The sequence below is a fragment of the Salmo salar genome, chromosome ssa11 (genome assembly GCF_905237065.1).
Source record: "Salmo salar chromosome ssa11, Ssal_v3.1, whole genome shotgun sequence".
Lineage (NCBI taxonomy): Eukaryota > Metazoa > Chordata > Actinopteri > Salmoniformes > Salmonidae > Salmo > Salmo salar.
This window is the reverse complement of record NC_059452.1, coordinates 20,165,491-20,184,566: the sequence shown is the minus strand read 5'-3', so window position 1 is coordinate 20,184,566 and position 19,076 is coordinate 20,165,491. Positions and strand designations below refer to the sequence as shown.

General features: G+C 43.5%; 1 protein-coding gene and 1 long non-coding RNA gene across 8 annotated transcripts in view; one reads left to right on the top strand and one right to left on the bottom strand.

Annotated features, from left to right (window-relative positions):
• The first annotated feature begins 731 nt into the window (after positions 1 to 731).
• Positions 732 to 7,932, top strand: LOC123725136 (uncharacterized). Of its 6 annotated transcripts, XR_006757513.1 has the most exons (7): positions 732 to 1,326; positions 1,683 to 2,111; positions 2,186 to 2,419; positions 2,580 to 2,689; positions 2,824 to 2,927; positions 5,703 to 5,774; positions 7,678 to 7,932. It is a non-coding gene; the product is annotated as an uncharacterized lncRNA (long non-coding RNA). The 6 variants fall into 6 exon arrangements; XR_006757515.1 differs by lacking the exons at positions 5,703 to 5,774; positions 7,678 to 7,932 and adding an exon at positions 3,035 to 3,223; XR_006757516.1 differs by lacking the exon at positions 5,703 to 5,774 and having other exon boundaries at positions 2,580 to 2,927.
• LOC106562209 (unconventional myosin-Ie) overlaps positions 3,801 to 19,076 on the bottom strand; it is a 60,333-nt gene continuing 45,057 nt past the window's right edge. The window contains exons 15-29 of one of the 2 annotated variants that reach the window (XM_045689161.1): positions 18,866 to 18,951; positions 17,460 to 17,541; positions 16,942 to 17,048; positions 16,171 to 16,269; positions 12,361 to 12,505; positions 9,966 to 10,080; positions 9,620 to 9,789; positions 9,374 to 9,519; positions 7,685 to 7,831; positions 7,302 to 7,459; positions 7,099 to 7,188; positions 6,777 to 6,990; positions 6,528 to 6,563; positions 5,144 to 5,313; positions 3,801 to 5,014 (exon numbers count right to left, since the gene is read on the bottom strand). In XM_045689161.1, the coding sequence (XP_045545117.1) occupies positions 4,938 to 5,014; positions 5,144 to 5,313; positions 6,528 to 6,563; positions 6,777 to 6,990; positions 7,099 to 7,188; positions 7,302 to 7,459; positions 7,685 to 7,831; positions 9,374 to 9,519; positions 9,620 to 9,789; positions 9,966 to 10,080; positions 12,361 to 12,505; positions 16,171 to 16,269; positions 16,942 to 17,048; positions 17,460 to 17,541; positions 18,866 to 18,951 (1,842 nt within the window). In that variant the 3' untranslated portion in view covers positions 3,801 to 4,937. The remainder of the gene's footprint in view (positions 5,015 to 5,143; positions 5,314 to 6,527; positions 6,564 to 6,776; positions 6,991 to 7,098; positions 7,189 to 7,301; positions 7,460 to 7,684; positions 7,832 to 9,373; positions 9,520 to 9,619; positions 9,790 to 9,965; positions 10,081 to 12,360; positions 12,506 to 16,170; positions 16,270 to 16,941; positions 17,049 to 17,459; positions 17,542 to 18,865; positions 18,952 to 19,076) is intronic. The other variant, XM_045689162.1, reaches the window with a different exon arrangement.

Sequence of the window (19,076 nt, the reverse complement as noted above, 5' to 3'; positions counted from 1 at the left end):
TGACAATATGCATTGTTTTTTGTAATTTAAAAGGAAAGTGTCGTTTTTGGATGAGTAGTGTCAATTTCTCTTTGATTGAGTCGTCACTAGCTAGCTACCCCAGCCACAAAGTCACAAAACCCGCCTATTTCTACAATTGATCTTCTTAAAATGTCATTTGAAACATAACCTTAACCCTAACTTTAAACACACTGCTAACCGTATGCCTAAACCTAACCATTAATTGTATTCATAAATTTTGACTGTATAGCCAATTGTGACCTTGTAGCTGTGGTAACTAGTGGAAACCCTTTGATTGGGGTGATCGTTTTCTAATCGGGTGGGGGTTCGTATCATAGATTTCTATTTATTTATTTTTATTCATAATACAGATCAACAACTTACATTGCTACAGCATACAAAACAGAACGCAGGTATTAACAAGAAAATACTAAAACATCCCAAAAATATCTGTGAAATAATACAAAAAATAACAATTCTAGTGCAATTGTAATCACTGAAAAAATATCATTATAAAGATTCATGAAAATGTTATTCTTGTTGTTGTTCACTAGGGATAATGTTTTAATAAGATAGTTAAATTCAATCAAAAATATGTGTAATTTTTGTTTGGTTCTTATCATAGATATCCGTTCTGATTGTGACTGTGTGACGTCATTCGTGATTCCTCTTAGGTAACCAATGACAGAGATGCATTCTATGACGCGGTATACCATTAGAATCAACAGAGCGGTATTTGAATGACTGTGGAAGGGTACTTTAACACTTCTTTACTTGGGCCTTGTGTAAACAGCAAGCCTGCAGGCACTAAAAGCATCTTTTTGCCGATTATAGCCTTGTTTTTAACCAAGCGTGAAGATGTCATTAGAAGTTCGTTCTGCGTTAAGTTTTTACAATTTGGACCAGCTAATGTGTTTGTGTGCATGTTACTCACAGCTAACGTTACTATAGTTAGCTAGCCAATGTGCTATTTAAGTTAGTAGGTAACGTTAAGCAACTAGGAAATACACGCTGGCAAACGAGCGTATGCTTTGCCTAAAATAAAGTTACTTAACCGGCTAAAACATTTAGCTAGCTAAGGTAACAGTAATTGCGCATGGCTAAATAATTTGTCATTAGCTGACGCGTTAGCCTTCGCTTGCTAGCTAACGTGGCAAAAACTGCCGACCTTTAAGTTAATTAGATGTATGTTTTGTGTTCCCTTTTTTGGGGGGGGAGAATCATTCAACATTTAATGGGGGAAAAGCAAACGTAGCTGGAGCAAGAAGGGCTGTGTTTGGGGAACTGTCCAACTTTCCCAATGCCAGCAAAGCGGTGCCGTTCAAGGTATGTTGTCTTACCCGGCGTTGTTTGGTCCATTGTCTGTCTGATTTCACTAGATACTCTTTTGCACACTAGTATTTCTACTTGTACATCTATGACTCCACTGTTAATTTGCTGAAATGTAATTACTTCGCTACTATGGCCTATTTATTGCCTTACCTCACGCTATTTGCACACACAGTATATACTCTTTCTATTGTGTTGACTGTACGTTCGTTTATCCCATGTGTAACTCTGTCACACTGCTTTGCTTTATCTTGGCCAGGTCGCAGTTGTAAATGAGAACGTGTTCTCAACTGGCCTACCTGCTTAAAGATTAAATAAAAAAAATTAAACATACTTCTCTATACTCTCTACAGAAGACTGTTTGGTTGAGACTTTGGCAGGAACAATCTATAAACCAAGACCAGCCAGCAACTGTTTGGCCTCAAGTTCCTCAGCCTGCAATGTCTAACGTGTCCATGAAAGAGGCATTGTGCCAGGCGTTCTCAGTAGCAGACATTGACGAAGGGGAGTCAGACTTGCCACAACCGTGCTCTGAATCTATATCTGCAGCGCCTTGAGTTAACTTGTGCTTTCTCTAGGCTAACATGGTGATGACTCGTTAAATATTTTGTACTGGTCTCTAAGTTAATCTTGAAATGTCTTAACAGACCCAGCAGTCTGTCTGGCCATGAGATCAATGGACGCCTGCTCTCCTGATTTGACTGGCTGATTCAGGTGCACTCCAGGCTCCAGCTATAGCAGGAGACTATCTGATGGTGGCCGTCCTGGATTGTTTTCTCAAGGTAAGCCTTGTAAAAAAAAAAACTCAAAAAAATAGCGGATCCATGTTTTTTTATTTATTTTTACTACTATCTAGGTGCAAACTATTGGCCGCAAGAAGCTCCAGCTGGTTGGTGTGACTGCCATGTTGGCGTCCAAGTATGAAGAGATGTATTCCCCGGAGACTAGTGATTTCGTTTACATCACAGAGAATGCATTCACCAAGGCCCATATTCGGGAGATGGAGCAGCTGATTCTGCAAAGTCTGAACTTTGAGCTTGGGTGGCCTCTACCCCTACACTTCCTCAGGAGAGCCTCCAAGGCTGGCAATGTAGGCTACTCAATGACATGCATGTTTTCATACACATTTCTTTATGGGTGTCATTATTCAAATCACCCCATCAACAGTAACTGCAATTATTTGTTAGGTGGAATAGCCAACCACTGATAGGTTACCAGAAGGTTAGTAATACCAGTGGTTGTCTTTTCAGGCTGTTGAGAAGCACATTAGCCAAGTACCTCATGGGACTGACCCTCCTTGACTATGACATAGTGCACTACCACCCTTCTGAGATTGCTGCTGCTTGATGAGCTCAACTGGGTAACGTACGGTTTTGTGGCAATTATTGGGATGGTCCACTCAGTGTATCAGAAATAAATTACAAAACTCAACCTGGTTTGTCTAACTGATTTGGTGCTAGCAACATATGGTCATTGTTTCCACTCCCTGTGCAGACTCAACACAGGAGCATTACTCTACCTATAATGAGAACCACCTCAAGCCGATCATGGAGCACATCGCCAAAAATATTGTCAATGAAGGGCGAACAAACCTTCAGGTAAGTGGTCCTCTGGCTTGACCCTGCTGTAGTGACCCAATCTTATACGTTTGGGTAAATTGCTACATGTCAGATCTTGGAAGAAACATTGAGTAATTGTGTTCCAGGCTGTCAAGAACAAGTGTGCGATCAGCTGAAGTCTACCTTTGTAAATGACATGGCTGCTGCTCTGCTCCCAGAACCTAAACGCGAATGCGGACAGTCTGCTGCACTTTATCTTTAAGAAAATCCATTGTGAGATGGCCTTAAGTACATGTAAATAAACTTTGTTGACCAATAATCTAGATGCTTTTAAACATGGCTGTGTAGCAATTATTTTCTAAGTTTTAGTTGCTGTTGAAAATGGTCATTAAAAGCCACAGCCGGTGGTTTCAATTTTATTCTTGAAGGGTAAAACGCCACCTGTAGTCAAAGTACCAAGTCTTATTCAACAAACCTACAGAAGTATGACTAGAACATAACTAATAGTTTGTTCCAATATGGGCCTGCCACTTTACATCAACTCTTAAGTTTAGTACAGCATAATGAAGGTCATTAGTATGAACAGCTTCTAATGTAGCGTAGTCCCAGATCTGTTTGCATGTACAGTCTTACCGACACAGCTATGGTAATTAGTAGGGAAAGGAGTGTTCTGACCAGCTAGGGCAGAACAGGAGGCCAGTTAGCGCATTGAAACTACATTAGTACATGCTTGACTGTTTATTCCACAGTTCAATCCAGTGCTGAAGATGTGATTGGTAAATGCTCAATCGGGATTTACCTTATTTCAGAGCGTCAATGGATTGAGTCCAGACCTAAATGATTTGATGCATAAAGTGAGCGATATTGAAAAACTGTGGAAACCAGGAAGAAAAGATCATTCAGTGCCATAAGTGTGTGGTCAGTGGAATTTTTACTTTCACCTGAAAGAATAAATGCCATTCACTGTCTAATGACCCATACTGTGCACTTAAAGCTACATGGAATGGAAAGCAGAGCACTATGAATAAAAATTAAATCCTGCAGTGAAACACTTAATTTAAATTGTAACAAAGAATATTGACTTAATTCCTAAATGTCAAGAGATGCGCATACAGGCGTTTTAGATCCATGTAAACAAATGATCTTCCAGTAACTAGGCCCATCACTAGTTTGGCAATCTTTCAAAACATCCAAGGATTACTAGCTGTGGCAGTAGTTACCAGTCTGTCCAAGTTAGTACCTGTAGCTACTGATAAAGTGCTTATAAACCAGACAATACACAGAGTACAGTACAGTGTGGTCCTAGAGTTATCACTTGGATTTTGGAAATAAGAGCAGGGGGATTCCTGAAGACATTTTCCTTTTCCCGAAAGTGATTGCATCCGTTTAGTTGACCAATAAGAATTGGTTATCAAACACATTCGATCACTTTTCCTAGGGAAATGCATTGCCGAAGTTTATAAAATCACAGTGCAATGAACTATATAAATGTCCATAAAGTAAAAATGTGTCTACATAGATTTCTATAGCCAATACCATCTAAATTCATTTTAGCAGCACAAATCCCCATTAAACTGAAACAGAGACAGTGGCTTCTTGGAAACAACCCCGAATTCATGTTAAAACCCTTTCATTTCCAAAATGAGAAATTTGAAAAATGTAATTGCAACCTGGTTCCACATATTATGCATCCAAAATATCACCATAAAACCATAGCGAAGTGAAAAAGGGAAGGGAGAATGTAGAAAGCTATATAAATACAATAAATAGTTTTGTTCAGTGCTCACAGGGATTGAGTAGCGATTTGCCCCCGGACAAAAAAGTATTGTCCTCAGATCCCCATAAAAATAGAACTTCATTGCAAGCCTGATGCTCCTCTTGTCTGTCCAGAATAACGCTACAATGCAGGAGTGGAGAAAATGTCAGTTTCTCTCTTCTCGGTCTCACAAAATCTCTGTTTTGTTTAGTAGCTCTATCTCCACCCTCTGGTCTGTAGAGGTGTGTACTTCTCTTCTGGTGATTGACAGTCAGCTGTTCTTCATGCAGCTCCTAGATCTTGCTGACGTAGTTGTTGGGGAACAGGCCTTGCTTTGCCCGTAGCCTCCCCGTCCACCAGCCAGAAGCATCTGATCAAGAAAGAAGACTTAGTTTACAGTGGGACTAAAGTGTTACGTTTTGTGCACCCCGCACCAAACGAAATCCAATAATTTTCCCTTTGTGCGATGACGGTATGATTTCTGTCTCCTGTATATTACCTTCCTTGATGATGTCGATGACGTCGTCTGCATTGAAGCTGAGCTCATCTGTGTCCTGAGCATCATAGGCATAAAGGGCTTTGCACTGGGGCACCTGGGGCTTGGGTTTGGGGGCAGGTTTGGGTCGCCCCCCTCCTGGGGGTGGTCTACTGACCGACTGTCTTTGGACACTGAGGAATAAAGAGAAAGACAACAGGAGCGAGCCTTAGTTATCAAAGAAAATAGTCTCCTATCCTTCATTAGTGTAACACTATTCTACTGGCCGACTAGAACACTAGTCAGTCATTAGGAAAGCTTTTGATTATTGTGTGGCTTTAGCAAAGGATGTTAAGTTATTGATATTGGGATGAAAGAACATACCATGTGAGTTTGTGTGGTAGTTAGTATTGGTTTGTGCTTACTCCATTGTTTCTTTCAAAGACACCTGACTAAATAGAAGTTGATATGCACAGTTCTACCACAAGATGGCGAGCCATCCCATAGATTTGTCTCAGTACAACACTATTGATCCCAGTGTTTTACCCAGAAGGCTCAGACTTTTCTGTTTCCATCTACGCAGGCCGGCACCCATGGCTCCGGTGGACCTGCTCTGCATTGGAGCCAAGGCAAGGCCCTGGGTACTTTTCAGCTGGTACATAACAATGGCTAACAGTGAACTTTAACGCCTTCTCGCAGAGGTGGTTGATTATGCGCACCACAAGTCTTTAGTGTCACAATAACAACATTAGAGCTTACATTAGCATAACACACTGGTAACCCCATGGTGTGGGGGTAAGTCTCATGGTATTATGGGGTGTAAAACACTGGAAAGTAGTTTGTAAATACAATGAATTAACTTGAAGGCTAGAGATGAAAAATACACACACAACCCCTTCACGAAGTCAACCAATAACCAAACTATCACACCAAATTAATCACCAATAAAAAAGTTATATCTTGCTTCCCCAAGATTTGTATCCAGGATATCTCAAAACCATTGAGACGTACCCAATCAAGGTTTTCCGTGTTAGCTGACACCAGACCCAATTCTGGGAGAAAAAAGTAAGCCCAGTAATTTGCAAGCAGTGGGATCTAGCGATATTATATGAGAATAGATTCCATATCAGGAATCCATATCATGCCTTTGAAGGTATAATTCTGGAGCAAAATTACTCTTCAACAACAGAATGATTGATAGCATGTTACTGGGCTCAGACTTTGTTCTGTAGTTTCGTCCAATCAGATGATAGGTTTTGCCTTCTTCTGATTCAACATCAGCTGTTAGAGAGATGTCTACAAGCAAGAAGGAGAGCATCTAGCTACAGGAGAGATACACATCATGCCAGTGAGCTGCGCCTGGCTTGGCTAAGGCCTGAACCAACACACCGCAAACACTCAGACTCACATTCCTCCATTCGAAGCTGTCCGGGCGCCTCCGTTACTATAAAGGAATACATCATCCAAGTTACAGCAGGACACGTGTGTGTGTGGGCTCACACACAAACAGCACTGCACCATGTTTCACACCATACTCATCCTCAGTATTTACATGTTTATGTAAGAGCAAATGTACCTGTATAGTAAGTCATTATAGTTATCAGTTCTAAGGGCTCTGTATTGGGAGGTAATCAGGGTTATTGCTGCCAGTACTCACCCTGCCGCCCCCTGGTCAGGGACCTTCAGACAATCCAGGTTTGGCTGGTTGGGCTTAGGATGGCTGCTGCCTCTCTCCTTCAGAATGACGTTGTTTGGCAGGAAGGGGCGGGACCCATTGCCTGTTGACGGAAGCCTCTGATTGGAATACTGTGAGGCGTTCCTCTGATTGGCTATGTGGTTGGTGTTTTTCGGACCACCATTCTGATGGGCAACTGTGACAAAGAGGAAGATGGTTGTCATTAAGTGGAAACAGCTAACTGTTGCTAACTGCTTTATTATGTACAGGGGTGAGGGCCTACATCATCTAATGATTATTCTACCTGGAGGCCCAGGGGCAGCCCGTGTGGGAGTGTTCTGATGGGTTCTGGACACGTTGGAGCGACTCTGAGTGAAGCTTTTCTTGGTGGGACCTACAAAGGGGACTAAGTCAGTAAACAGCATGTTTCAGACAACACTAAGAAAACATCATGTCTATTGAATCCTGATGTGAAGGGATGGTACACACTACTCCTGTAATACTCACGTGTGTTCTTGGGCAGCCCGGCTCCAATGCTGACCTGCAGCGTCTTACTGGAGGGCTTTGTGACAGCCACGTCCCCCTGGCCCTGGACAAACATCACCTGCCTGGAGCCGCCTCCACTCAGGAAACCCCAGTTCTCCTTCTTCAGCTTCAGCTCCAGTCTGAGAGACAGAGCAAAGAGATCTCCCTTACAACCACTGACTCAAACCATACACTGGAAACTGCCAGAGAAATGTCATCCGTTATCTCAGTACCAAATCAAATGCAGTATTTCCAGAACTACCCTAGAGTATTGTAAATCATGTTGACCAAAGCTTTGTCTACATTCGCTCCACCGATATATAACACTGTCTGTTTAAATGCATGTTTGTGTTTACAGCACGTACGTGGTGCCAAACTTGAGCGGCAGCTTCCTCTGGGTCCTCTCCTCAAACCTGCGGGCCAGCAGGCTGATGAACTCGGTCTTAAAGGTGCACTCCAGCAGGCTGTCATACTCCTGCTCATGCAGGATCAGCAGGTCGTCCTGCATCGTGCTGAGGGACAGGGACAGACCAATCAGTTGGGACTGGGGAGAAACTTTGTGACATGCACTGTAATGTGACAGATATGAATAAAGTTTGAGTTGAAGTTTGAACTGATATGTTGGAGGCGAGTGATTGTGAATTCGACATTCGATTCTATCGTCAGAACACAGATTCTATCTTCAGGTAAATATAGTACATTTGCATGTAAAAGGCACAGATTAATTATTTTATTTTACCAGGCAGGTCAATTAAGAACAAATTATTTACGATGCCAGCCATTTGTTTTGTTGAAGTCACCAGTAAAGACGAATAATACTGACAGCATCAGCCCAGAGGTCAGGTTAGCTAAATTATTACGACCCGCATTACTTCATGACCCACTAATCTTGACATTTGCATATAACCAGCGAGAGACAAAGCAGCAGGTAACTAAGGAGAGAGGGAAACCTGTTCCTGCAACTCACACAGCGATGCACTGTTTCCCCCCAATGAACTTCTCCAATGAGCTTTTTACAATGCCTGCTTTCCCTCCCAGCACCACCTGGTTCATATTACCCACAACCCCACAATCACCCACACAGACTCAAAAGCCTCTACAAAGTCTTCTATAATGTCCCCACCAAAAACAAAGCCCCATGTGCAACATTCAACAAGCTATATGATCATACAAGTCCCATAGTTACACTCATAATCTAGTTGAGTGTTAAACACAGCTTTGACCAGTCAAGTTTTTTTTTCCTTTTTCCCCCCTCGCTGGTTTATTGCAAATGTCGAGCTTAGTGGGTCACAGAGTAATGTGGGTCGTAATAATTGACTTGACCTGACCTCTGGGCTGATGCTGTCAGTATTATTCGTCTTTACTGGTGACTTCAACAAAACAAATGGCCGTCATTGTAAATAAGAATTTGTTCTTAATTGACCTGCCTGGTAGAATAAAATAATTACTCTGAAGCGTACTTTGTAGTTGTGTTGAGAACATGTATTCATATAGCCTTTACACACCCACACACACAGGAGCAGACATATACAAGAGGTTTGAATCTATTCCATGTTTGTAATACCCCATGTGTGACATGTAAAGGAACATGGGGACTTGAGTGATCGTACATCCAGACTTTGTAGCTTTTACATTTCTGCAGATAGCTGTAGCTTAACATGGTGGGTTTCTGTGAGCTGACAGAACAATCTCATGTGTAATGGGGGGCTGATTCCTGAGCTGTTTATCAACTTTCCTATTGAGACCCAGTGAATAGTATCTTTTGTACTTGAAAATACCGAAACCCGGATACCATGAATGTACAACCGTTTGGATGACGTCACTGACAAGACCAATAGTCTCTATGTACAGTACATTGTGCAACTATCTATTTGTGACCGCTGGTGAAAACTGTTACACTTTAACTAGCTGACTATGCGAGGCCTTGAGTCTGCTGGTCCTGTGTGTTCTTACTGCCTAAGGGGAATAAACACTAAACAGTCAGTATGGGGCTAAGCAGACCCTGCCAGCCGCTCCTGGAGCTCAGGACCTGGGTCATAATATCTGGGTCTTACCTGAGAGACACAGCCAGGATCTTCTCCACATCAATCCGCCTCTTCAGCACCTCGGTCACCTGACCTTTCTCAGGGCCCTGCTTCACTTTTTCTCTCCCAATCAGGTACATACACTTCGGGGTCAGGATCAAGTCTCTCTTAATGCCCTGGAAACACATAGGGACAGAGAGGAGACAAATGGTCATTGGACTAACAATATCACAAACAAACAAACAAACAGAGAATTCTGCTGTTCAAGACACCTACTTTGAAGCGACGGTCGTATTTTGTGACTTTGTCAGCGAAGTCAATCTTTTCCCTCTTGGCCAGGAACTGTCGTAGCTCAGGCCTGTCGTCCATACCGAGGTAGTCCCCCACAAAGTTCCTGTTGAGGCTGTGTCTCCTCCTCTCCTTCCTGTTCACCAGCAGGTCAGAGGCTGGGGATGGACACACGGGGACAGGCAGTCAGACAAGAATGCATACATACAGTCTCAATTCAGTTCATTTTTAGAAGCATTAGACCAGAACCTTGACACTGTTTAAAATCTAAGTTTGAATATTAGTCATGATGATTAGACTAGTTTGTTTTTTTCAAAACGTGATTGTCACTCACCTTCCTCCCTCATCTGAACGTACTTCTTGCGGGCCACATACTTGCGCCAGGCTTTCTGGATGGCCCTGGCGTGGCTGTCAAACTTACGTTCCCTCGTCTCCTCCAACAGGAAGAGCTGTAGAAAGAGGCACAGATATGAAAACATTTATACCTGAACAACCTGTGACAGCAAAACATACTGGGCATACCTCATATATTAGTAGACACACCCAAATACAATGACAGGGATGACTGAACAGACATACTGTTAATGCCTGAAGAAATCTGAATATACAAACACAATTTCAAGTTGTCAGGTTTTTTCAGATTCCTATGAGTATATAATAGCATAACACTATAATGTTCTCTCCAAAGCGAAAACACTTTGACTAAATGGGTTTTGGATAGATAAGCCATCCATTGAAAGGAGCCTTGCCTAATACACTATTTTGTCCAGACCCATATACAGTAGTAACAGTGCTATGGGTGGGTGGGCCATCAAGTCCTAAACCCACCCTGGCTCTGCTCCCTCCCTCTCATTTCCTGATGGCTCCCCAGACACCCAGCATCAAATCTCCCCCTGCCCTGTCCCAGACTAAACATCATGCCCACTCACACGCGCCCAATGCAGCCCTGGCACTGCCCCACCCCTGGCACAGGCCACACAGGCTCGGTCTTGTCCTATCAATTTACCCTATAGTTACTAAACAAATTCAAACTAGATCCGAATGTCAAATCAAATCTAAGTTTATTGGTCACATGCACACGGTCCAGTGAAATGCCTGCTTGTTAACACTCCTCAACAATGCAGTAAAATAACAATAACAATCAAAAATTGTATAAGAGTAATAAAAACAAGTATGAGTAGTATGTTCATAATAGAATATAAAGTATGATTGATTTATACAAATAAAGATTGCTTTATACATGTAAAACAAAAAAGGGAAAAAAACAATAGTGAGGATAAAAATGACTATGAAAGGAAGGAGATGACTGTTAAAGAGAATGTGGAGCCAGTGTTTAACCTGGGCTGGGAGTGTGCTTAAGCCATCCAGACCTTTAACTCTGAGCAGCACCTGACAGTGTGACACCTCTGACAGTGTCTCACAGGGTTATCCATTAGCACCTTGTGAGACAGTCTACTCTGAAGAGAGAGTGATTCTACTCTTGGCCTGGACTCAAACTATGTCATCTAATTGTATGAAGAGAAAAAAAATGCTTTAGCCATGAACTAATGACTTTGTGTCAGCGTCTTATCAGAGGGAGGTTTGTTTTGAGAAGCCTGGCAGCTGGGTAATCGCAGGGTCCGCCCCTGTGTGATATTTGTGTTTCATAAGCACACCTCAGTAGGGCAATGAGGGGGGAGGGGGAACTTGGCAGTCTGCTGCTGAAATCACACAAGGCCTGATTCAGGACTATGTAATGTAATGTAATGTATCTTCACGCATGTGTGTACAGATGTCAATAAGTGATCTCAAGGGCTAGCCACAATCACAGCTTTCATTGTAGCAGTGGGAAAAAGTGCAGTTACGGTGGAAAAAACACCCTCCAATGTCCCACCACCTCCTTGACCACAGACTCGCACTTGTGTATGAGTTCCAGTGTAGTGTTGACTCAACAGCTCTGACGTGGACACCAGAGCTGTGTCTAACCCGCTCCTTCCTGCTCCCCAATCACAGATATACTGACATGTTCCTGCATACTACTACCTTTTATGGTGTTCAGTCTAAAAACTCTTGAGTCTTGGATTTCTCTCCCTGACAACAGAATTATTGCATGCCAACGCACATGTCAACAACACCATGGCAGCCTGTAGCCTATGAGAGGTCTAATTCTACACCGGTTCTAACCTATTAGAAGAAAGTTAGGTAGGTGGTATTTTCATTGGACGAAGGCAGGTTGGTGGTACAGTTTCATGGAATGGGTTACTTGAATGGGTATACTTACTGGAAGAGGCCAGTTTACAGTACATATTCACTGTACATATTCCCTGTATGTTGGCAGGTCAGAGAGGAGTGGTTTAACTGTATGTAGGCAGGTCAGAGAGAGGAGTAATCTAACTGCATGTAGGCAGGTCAGAGAGAGAAGTAATTAACTGCATGTAGGCAGGTCAGAGAGAGGAGTGGTTTAACTGTATGTAGGCAGGTCAGAGAGGAGTCGTTTAACTATATGTAGGCAGGTCAGAGAGAGGAGTAATCTAACTGCATGTAGGCAGGTCAGAGAGAGGAATGGTTTAACTGTATGTAGGCAGGTCAGAGAGAGGAGTAATCTAACTGCATGTAGGCAGGTCAGAGAGAGGAGTGGTTTAACTATATGTAGGCAGGTCAGAGAGAGGAGTAATCTAACTGCATGTAGGCAGGTCAGAGAGAGGAGTGGTTTAACTGTATGTAGGCAGGTCAGAGAGGGGTGGTCTTACAGACTCTGGTGCTTTGATGAAGACCTTTGTGCATCCAAGCTGGAACTGGTCCTGGTCCATGTTGACTGCACGTAGAAGATGAAGAACACCCTGTTTCTCATCTCCACGCCATGTAGGCCACGACTCCTTAGTCAGGATGGCATACCTGAGGAACATAATGAGGGAGAGAGAGATAATTAGATGAAGAGAAAGATTGAGAGAAAAATCCACAACTAAACCCTCATTTTGAAAATTTGGACGTTGTTGTTGCAGCATTTGCGAGAGATTAAGCGTATACTATTGCTATCCTTGTCCTATATGATGCAAGGGAGAAGAAAGAGGCCTGGGGCGCATTAAGAAAATACATTCACCACACCACAAGTCTAACAATACAGTAACCAAACTCTAAACTCAGCAGTGCTTTTTCACGATGACTCTTACACAGTATGTGTATAAATCCGACAACAGAAGCCCTGAGTTCTCCCTGTGTTCTATAGCAGTGGTTCTCATCAGCAGGCTCAGCACACCCCACAGCCTGTTCCTTCGAACCTGCCAACACTAACATTAGCAAAGTGAGCACTTCCCGACTGCCTCCAAATGCCGACCCTGTGTCCTTTTCCTGAGAGAGATGAGAGAGAGACCGCCCTACACTATGCTGCTGACTGGGATAGGGGCATACAAAACCAACCTCTGTCCTTATTCTGGGAGGGCAGGGCAGATAGTGTCACACGAAAAAGACTCATACAGTTGAAGTCGGAAGTTAACATACACCTTAGCCAAAGACATTTAAACTCAGTTTTTCACAATCCCTGACATTTAATCATAGTAAAAATTCCCTGTCTTAGGTCAGTTAGGATCACCACTTTATTTTAAGAATGTGAAATGTCAGAATAATAGTAGAGAGAATGATTTATTTCAGCGTTTATTTCTTTCATGACATTCCCAGTGGGTCAGACGATTCCTCCTGACAGAGCTGGTGTAACCGAGTCAGGTTTGTACTCCAATACCTTGACTTTATTGTCCTTAAGCCATTTTGCCACAAAGTATGCTTGGGGTCATTGTCCATTTGGAAGACCCATTTGCGACCAAGCTTTAACTTCCTGGCTGATGTCTTGAGATGTTGCGTCAAAATCTCCACATCATTTTCCTTCCTCATGATGCCATCTATTTTGTGAAGTGCACCAGTCCCTCCTGCATCAAAGCACTCACACAACATGATGCTGCCACCCCTGTGCTTCACGGTTGGGATGGTGTTCTTCGGCTTGCACGCCTCCCCCTTTTTCCTTCAAACATAACGATGGTCATTATGGCCAAACAGTTCTGTTTTTGTTTCATCAGACCAGAGGACATTTCTCCAAATAGTACGATCTTTGTCCTCATGTGCAGTTGCAAACTGTAGTCTGGCTTTTTTATGGCGGTTTTGGAGCAGTGGCTTCTTCCTTGCTGAGCGGCCTTTCAGGTTATGTCGATATAGGACTCGTTTTACTGTTGATATAGATACTTTTGTACCCGTTTCCTCCAGCATCTTCACAAGGTCCTTTGCTGCTGTTTTGGGATTGATTTGCACTTTTCGCACCAAAGTACGTTCATCTTTAGGAGACAGAATGCGTCTTCTTCCTGAGCGGTATGACGGCTGCGTGGTCCCATGGTGTTTATATTTGTGTACAATTGTTTGTACAGATGAACATGGTACCTTCAGGCATTTGGAAATGGCTCTCAAGGATGAACCATACTTCTGGAGATCAAAAAAAAATAATCTGAAGCCTTGGCTGATTTCTTTTGATTTTCCCATGATGTCAAACAAAGAGGCACTGAGTTTGAAGGTAGGCCTTAAAATACATCCACAGGTACACCTCCAATTGACTCAAATGATGTCAATTAGCCCATCAGAAGCTTCGAAAGCCATGACAATTTCTGGAATTTTCCAAGCTGTTTAAAGGCACAGTCAACTTAGTGTATGTAAACTTCTGACGCACTGGAATTGTGATTCAGTGAATTATAAGTGAAATAATCTGTCTGTAAACAATTGTTGGAAAAATTACTTGTCATGCACAAAGTAGATGTCCTAACTGACTTGCCAAAACTATAGTTTGTTAACAAGAAATTTCTGGAGTGGTTGAAAAACGAGTTTTAAATGACTCCAACCTAAGTGCATGTAAACTTCCGACTTCAACTGTACATTTAAACTCAGCAGAAAAAGAAACGTCCTCTCACTGTCAACTGCGTTTATTTTCAACAAACTTAACATGTGTAAATATTTGTATGAACATAAGATTCAACAACCGAGACATAAACTGAACAAGTTCCACAGACATGTGACTAACAGAATATGAATAATGTGTCCCTGAACAAAGGGGGGGGGGATCAAAATCTAAAGTAACAGTCAGTATCTGGTGTTGCCATCAGCTGCATTAAGTACTGCAGTGCATCTCCCTCATGGGCTGCACCAGATTTGCCAGTTCTTGCTGTGAGATGTTACCCCACTCCACCAAGGCACCTGCAAGTTCCTGGACATTTCTGGGGGGGGGGGGGGGGGCTCTTCGTGAGATCCGGGCTCTTCGCTGGCCATGGCAGAACACTGACATTCCTGTCTTGCAGAAAATCACGCACAGAACGAGCAGTGGCATTGTCATGCTGGAGGGTCATGTAAGGATGAGTCTGCAGGAAGGGTACCACATGAGGGAGGAGGAGGTCTTCCCTGTAACGCACAGCGTTGAGATTGCTTGCAATGACAACAAGCTCAGTCCGATGATGCTGTGACACACCGACCCAGACCATGACGGACCCTCCACCTCCAAATCGATCCCGCTCCAGAGTACAGGCCTCAGTGTAACGCTCATTCCTTCGACGATAAACGCGAATCCGACCATCACCCCTGGAGAGACAAAATCGCAACTCATCAGTCGAGAGTATTTAATGACAGTCCTGTCTGGTCCAGCGACGGTGGGTTTGTGCCCATAGGCGACGTTGTTGCCAGTGATTTCTGGTGAGGACTTGCCTTACAACAGGCCTACAAGCCCTCAGTCCAGCCTCTCTCAGCCTTTTGCGGACAGTCTGAGCACTGATGGAGGGATTGTGCGTTCCTGGTGTAACTCAGGCAGTTGTTGTTGCCATCCTGTACCTGTCCCGCAGGTGTGATGTTCAGATGTGCAGGTGTTGTTACACGTGGTCTGCCACTGCGAGGACAGTCAGCTGTCCATCCTGTCTCCCTGTAGCGCTGTCTTAGGCGTCTCACAGTACATCTGCAGTCCTCATGCCTCCTTGCAGCATGCCTAAGGCAAGTTCACGCAGATGAGCAGGGACCCTGGTCATCTTTCTTTTGGTGTTTTTCAGAGTCAGTAGAAAGGCCTCTTTAGTGCCCTAAGTTTTCATTACTGTGACCTTAATTGCCTACCGTCTGTAAGCTGTTAGTGTCTTAGCGACCGTTCCACAGGTGCATGTTCATTAATTGTTTATGGTTCATTGAACAAGCATGCGAAACAGTGTTTAAACCCTTTACAATGAAGATCTGTGAAGTTATTTGGATTTTTACAAATAATCTTTGAAAGACAGGGTCCTGACAAAGGGACGTTTCTTTTTTTGTTGAGTATATATATTCTTAGTTTCATTCCTTTACTTAGATTTGTGTGTATTGGGTATATGTTATGGAATTGTTAGATATTACTTTCTAGATATTGCTGCACTGTCGAAACTAGAAGCACAAGCATTTCGCTACACCTGCAGTAACATCTGCTAAACACGTGTATGTGACCATTAAAATTAGATTTACACTGAAAGTGTAGAATTCATTCATTCCTTTATGCCACTCTCCCCCATAAGGAAGGGCCTTACCTGTTGAGGAACTTCCTGAAGACTCTGCGGTAGGCATAGCCAGCACGCCTCACCCTGATGTTCTCCTTCAGGCCCAGGTACTCCACTTGGTGCTTTACCCTGAAGAAAGAAGAGAGGGGAATACAGGGTCAGTCTGGCTGGGATGTATGAAGAAGGTTGGTCAGATGCTTCAACCAACCCTTCACCACAAAGATATAGCAGTGAAGACGTTCATCTGTCAGCATCTACCTACCTCCATTTCTAAGATAAATCTAAATAGATCAATTCTATTTTATGTTGAACCTAACGGTGGGGCTATAACATAATTGATATGTTCCAACACTAAGGATACTGTAAGGAACTAAAGAATGCACCCAGGCTTCCTGTGAAAACAGCAGTTCTGGTGGTAATTAGGCCAGCCCGACCTGAGCCTGAGCCCAGCTCACTGCTGCTCACAACAGGAAGACCATTAGGCCCCAACAACACAGCACCCTGCATCAGTACATCTCGTACCCAGCCAGGGAAGAAAGAGCGGGAAGGAAAAACAGAGGGAGTCAGAGTAAGAGTGTCTCAGAGACTTCCTCCATCACACAGTCTTAAAGAGGCCAGAACAGGGAAATACAATACCAGTGAGTGATTCAACAAGCAGACCTAACAACATTGAGTTGAGTAATGTGATATCCTGCTCAATATCAATTGACAATCTCCAAAACAGACTGTAAATTATTTCACACACATCTCAAAGACTATGTGTTTTGCAGTTCCCTGACATTTCAGTGTTCAGACACTCACCGGCTCTCCTCCCAGTCCTTGGGCTTCTTGGTCTCGTTGGGTTTGATGCAGCGGATGTAGTGAGGGGTGCACTTCATCAGCGTCTGGACCAGGTCATTCGCTTGTTTCTGAACGGAGAAGTAGGAGGAAGAAGAGGAGGAGGGAGAGGATGAAGAATAGTTTGTGGTTAAAACATATAAACTGTATCGACATGTTGTTGCTGAATAACTGTTTGTACTCCAAGCTGTAGTGTTCAGGGACACAGCACTGACGCGACTGATTACAAGGTGGTATCTTTGTGCTTGAGAGATACTGATGGGTGTTAGAGGACATGGCACCACGTCCCTGATTAAAACTGTCATCACTGGAACACAGAGACGACACTAAAACAACACTGGAGTGAATGAGCTTTTCATCTGAATGCTCTGGATTTGCACCTGACAGAGAGTGATAAGGTCAGGTAGGCGCGTGGCCCATAGATACACCCATGTCACTGATGTACGGCGTACAAACACACGTCTCACAGCAGCTCAACACACCTTGATTTTACTGCCCGCTGTCGTCGGCCGGCCTTTCTTTTCGGCGTTGAGGTTATCTGGAAACAGGGCCCTGATGAAAGCTCTGTAGAGGAGAACCAGGTGTAATAAGGACTGATGGACAACGTATATAGAAGACCAGGCTAAGACTGTTCTCCACTTGAGTTTTCTTAGAAGCAGCAAACTCAGGTCTGTGGAATCTCTGAGCTGGCTGCCAGTGGCTCAGCTCACATTGTTGTTTAGCTTCAGGGAACTGAGCTGAAGTTTGAATAACTGTGGTTTTTAGCTGCTCTCCTGCCAAACTGTGACATTTACTTCCTCGAAATGTGCATTTTTATTGCACTGTGACTGGAAAGTTATACCAGCAAATATGGTATTTTCTTTATACTCATTCCTTTTAATCATGCTACAGTCAGAATGTCCTCACTCACAACATGGTCTCTAAACCCATGATGGATGTGTGCTGGTCAGAATGTAGCACATAGTTGCCAGGATTCCAGAACCTCTCAATAGTTCTGATCTCAACCTTTCTGTTTATCACTTGAAGTGCTCAAAGTGCTTATTTTGCAGTCCTCAAATAAACCCGTTGTAAATAACAACTAACAAAGTTTCAAGTTCAAGAAATCTACTGCTTAAGGAATTATTTATTTGTTGTTGACAAACATATTAGTCATGTAAAACAAATACAGGGACTGTCAGGACACAGAATGTGCAAACGTTTACACATGAGAGCTACCATCTTTCCCTGCATGAGTATTTGTCTGGTCTTAAACTTTTTAATCTAGGCCATGTGGACATAAGGGAGGATCAGTGGACTTTGTGTGTGCAGATGGACCAGCAGCACGCTAACAATGTCCAGCTGACTATAATGATATTTTCTTTCTTCTCTGAGCAGACCTGCTGCGCTAAGGAATGAGGCTCCTTTCCCTCCACACATTTGCGTCTGTGTGTGTGTGTGTGGGGAGTGGGGGTTGGGGTCTGAATGGGGTTTTGGGGTCTTGGCATGGCCCACCCTGCAGGCTACACACAAAAGGGCTTTAGAGGCTGTGGTGGCTGTTTGCACAGATGGCCACTGGCGGCTCAAAGGAGGCCCAGGAACGCACAAGACGGTCAGGGGAGTCTACTCCTCAATGTAGCTCCCTAGGGAGACAGTGAGACACTCGCCAGACCTTAGAAGTCCTGAGCAAACCCCCAAGAGAGGGGAGAGCACCTCCAGCCCTGCACACTCCTATTGAACTGCCTTTTCCAGCTGCACTAGTAATCTGCAAGTCTCAGATGCATCCATTCATATACATCATAATAGAAGATCTCTCTTTGTGGACTTCTAAACAAAATGCTCAGCCCGGTCTCAGAAAGAACAGCTAGCTGCATATGCTCTCTAATGCTTGCATAAGTGATGAGTGACTTACATTTCGCTGCTTTGCATCAACTCGATGAGGTCACTGAAGAGGACGTCACGGTTCCTCTCACAGAAGCCCTCTGCGTCGTAGGACACCTGGAGGAGAGATGTTAGAGGGTTAGTGACGATCACAGCACAAAGTTAACCCATTCAGATAGCAGTTAGTACCGTCAGCTCAATCCAGGTGCCCTATCAAAATTAACAGAGAATGTTAAGAACAA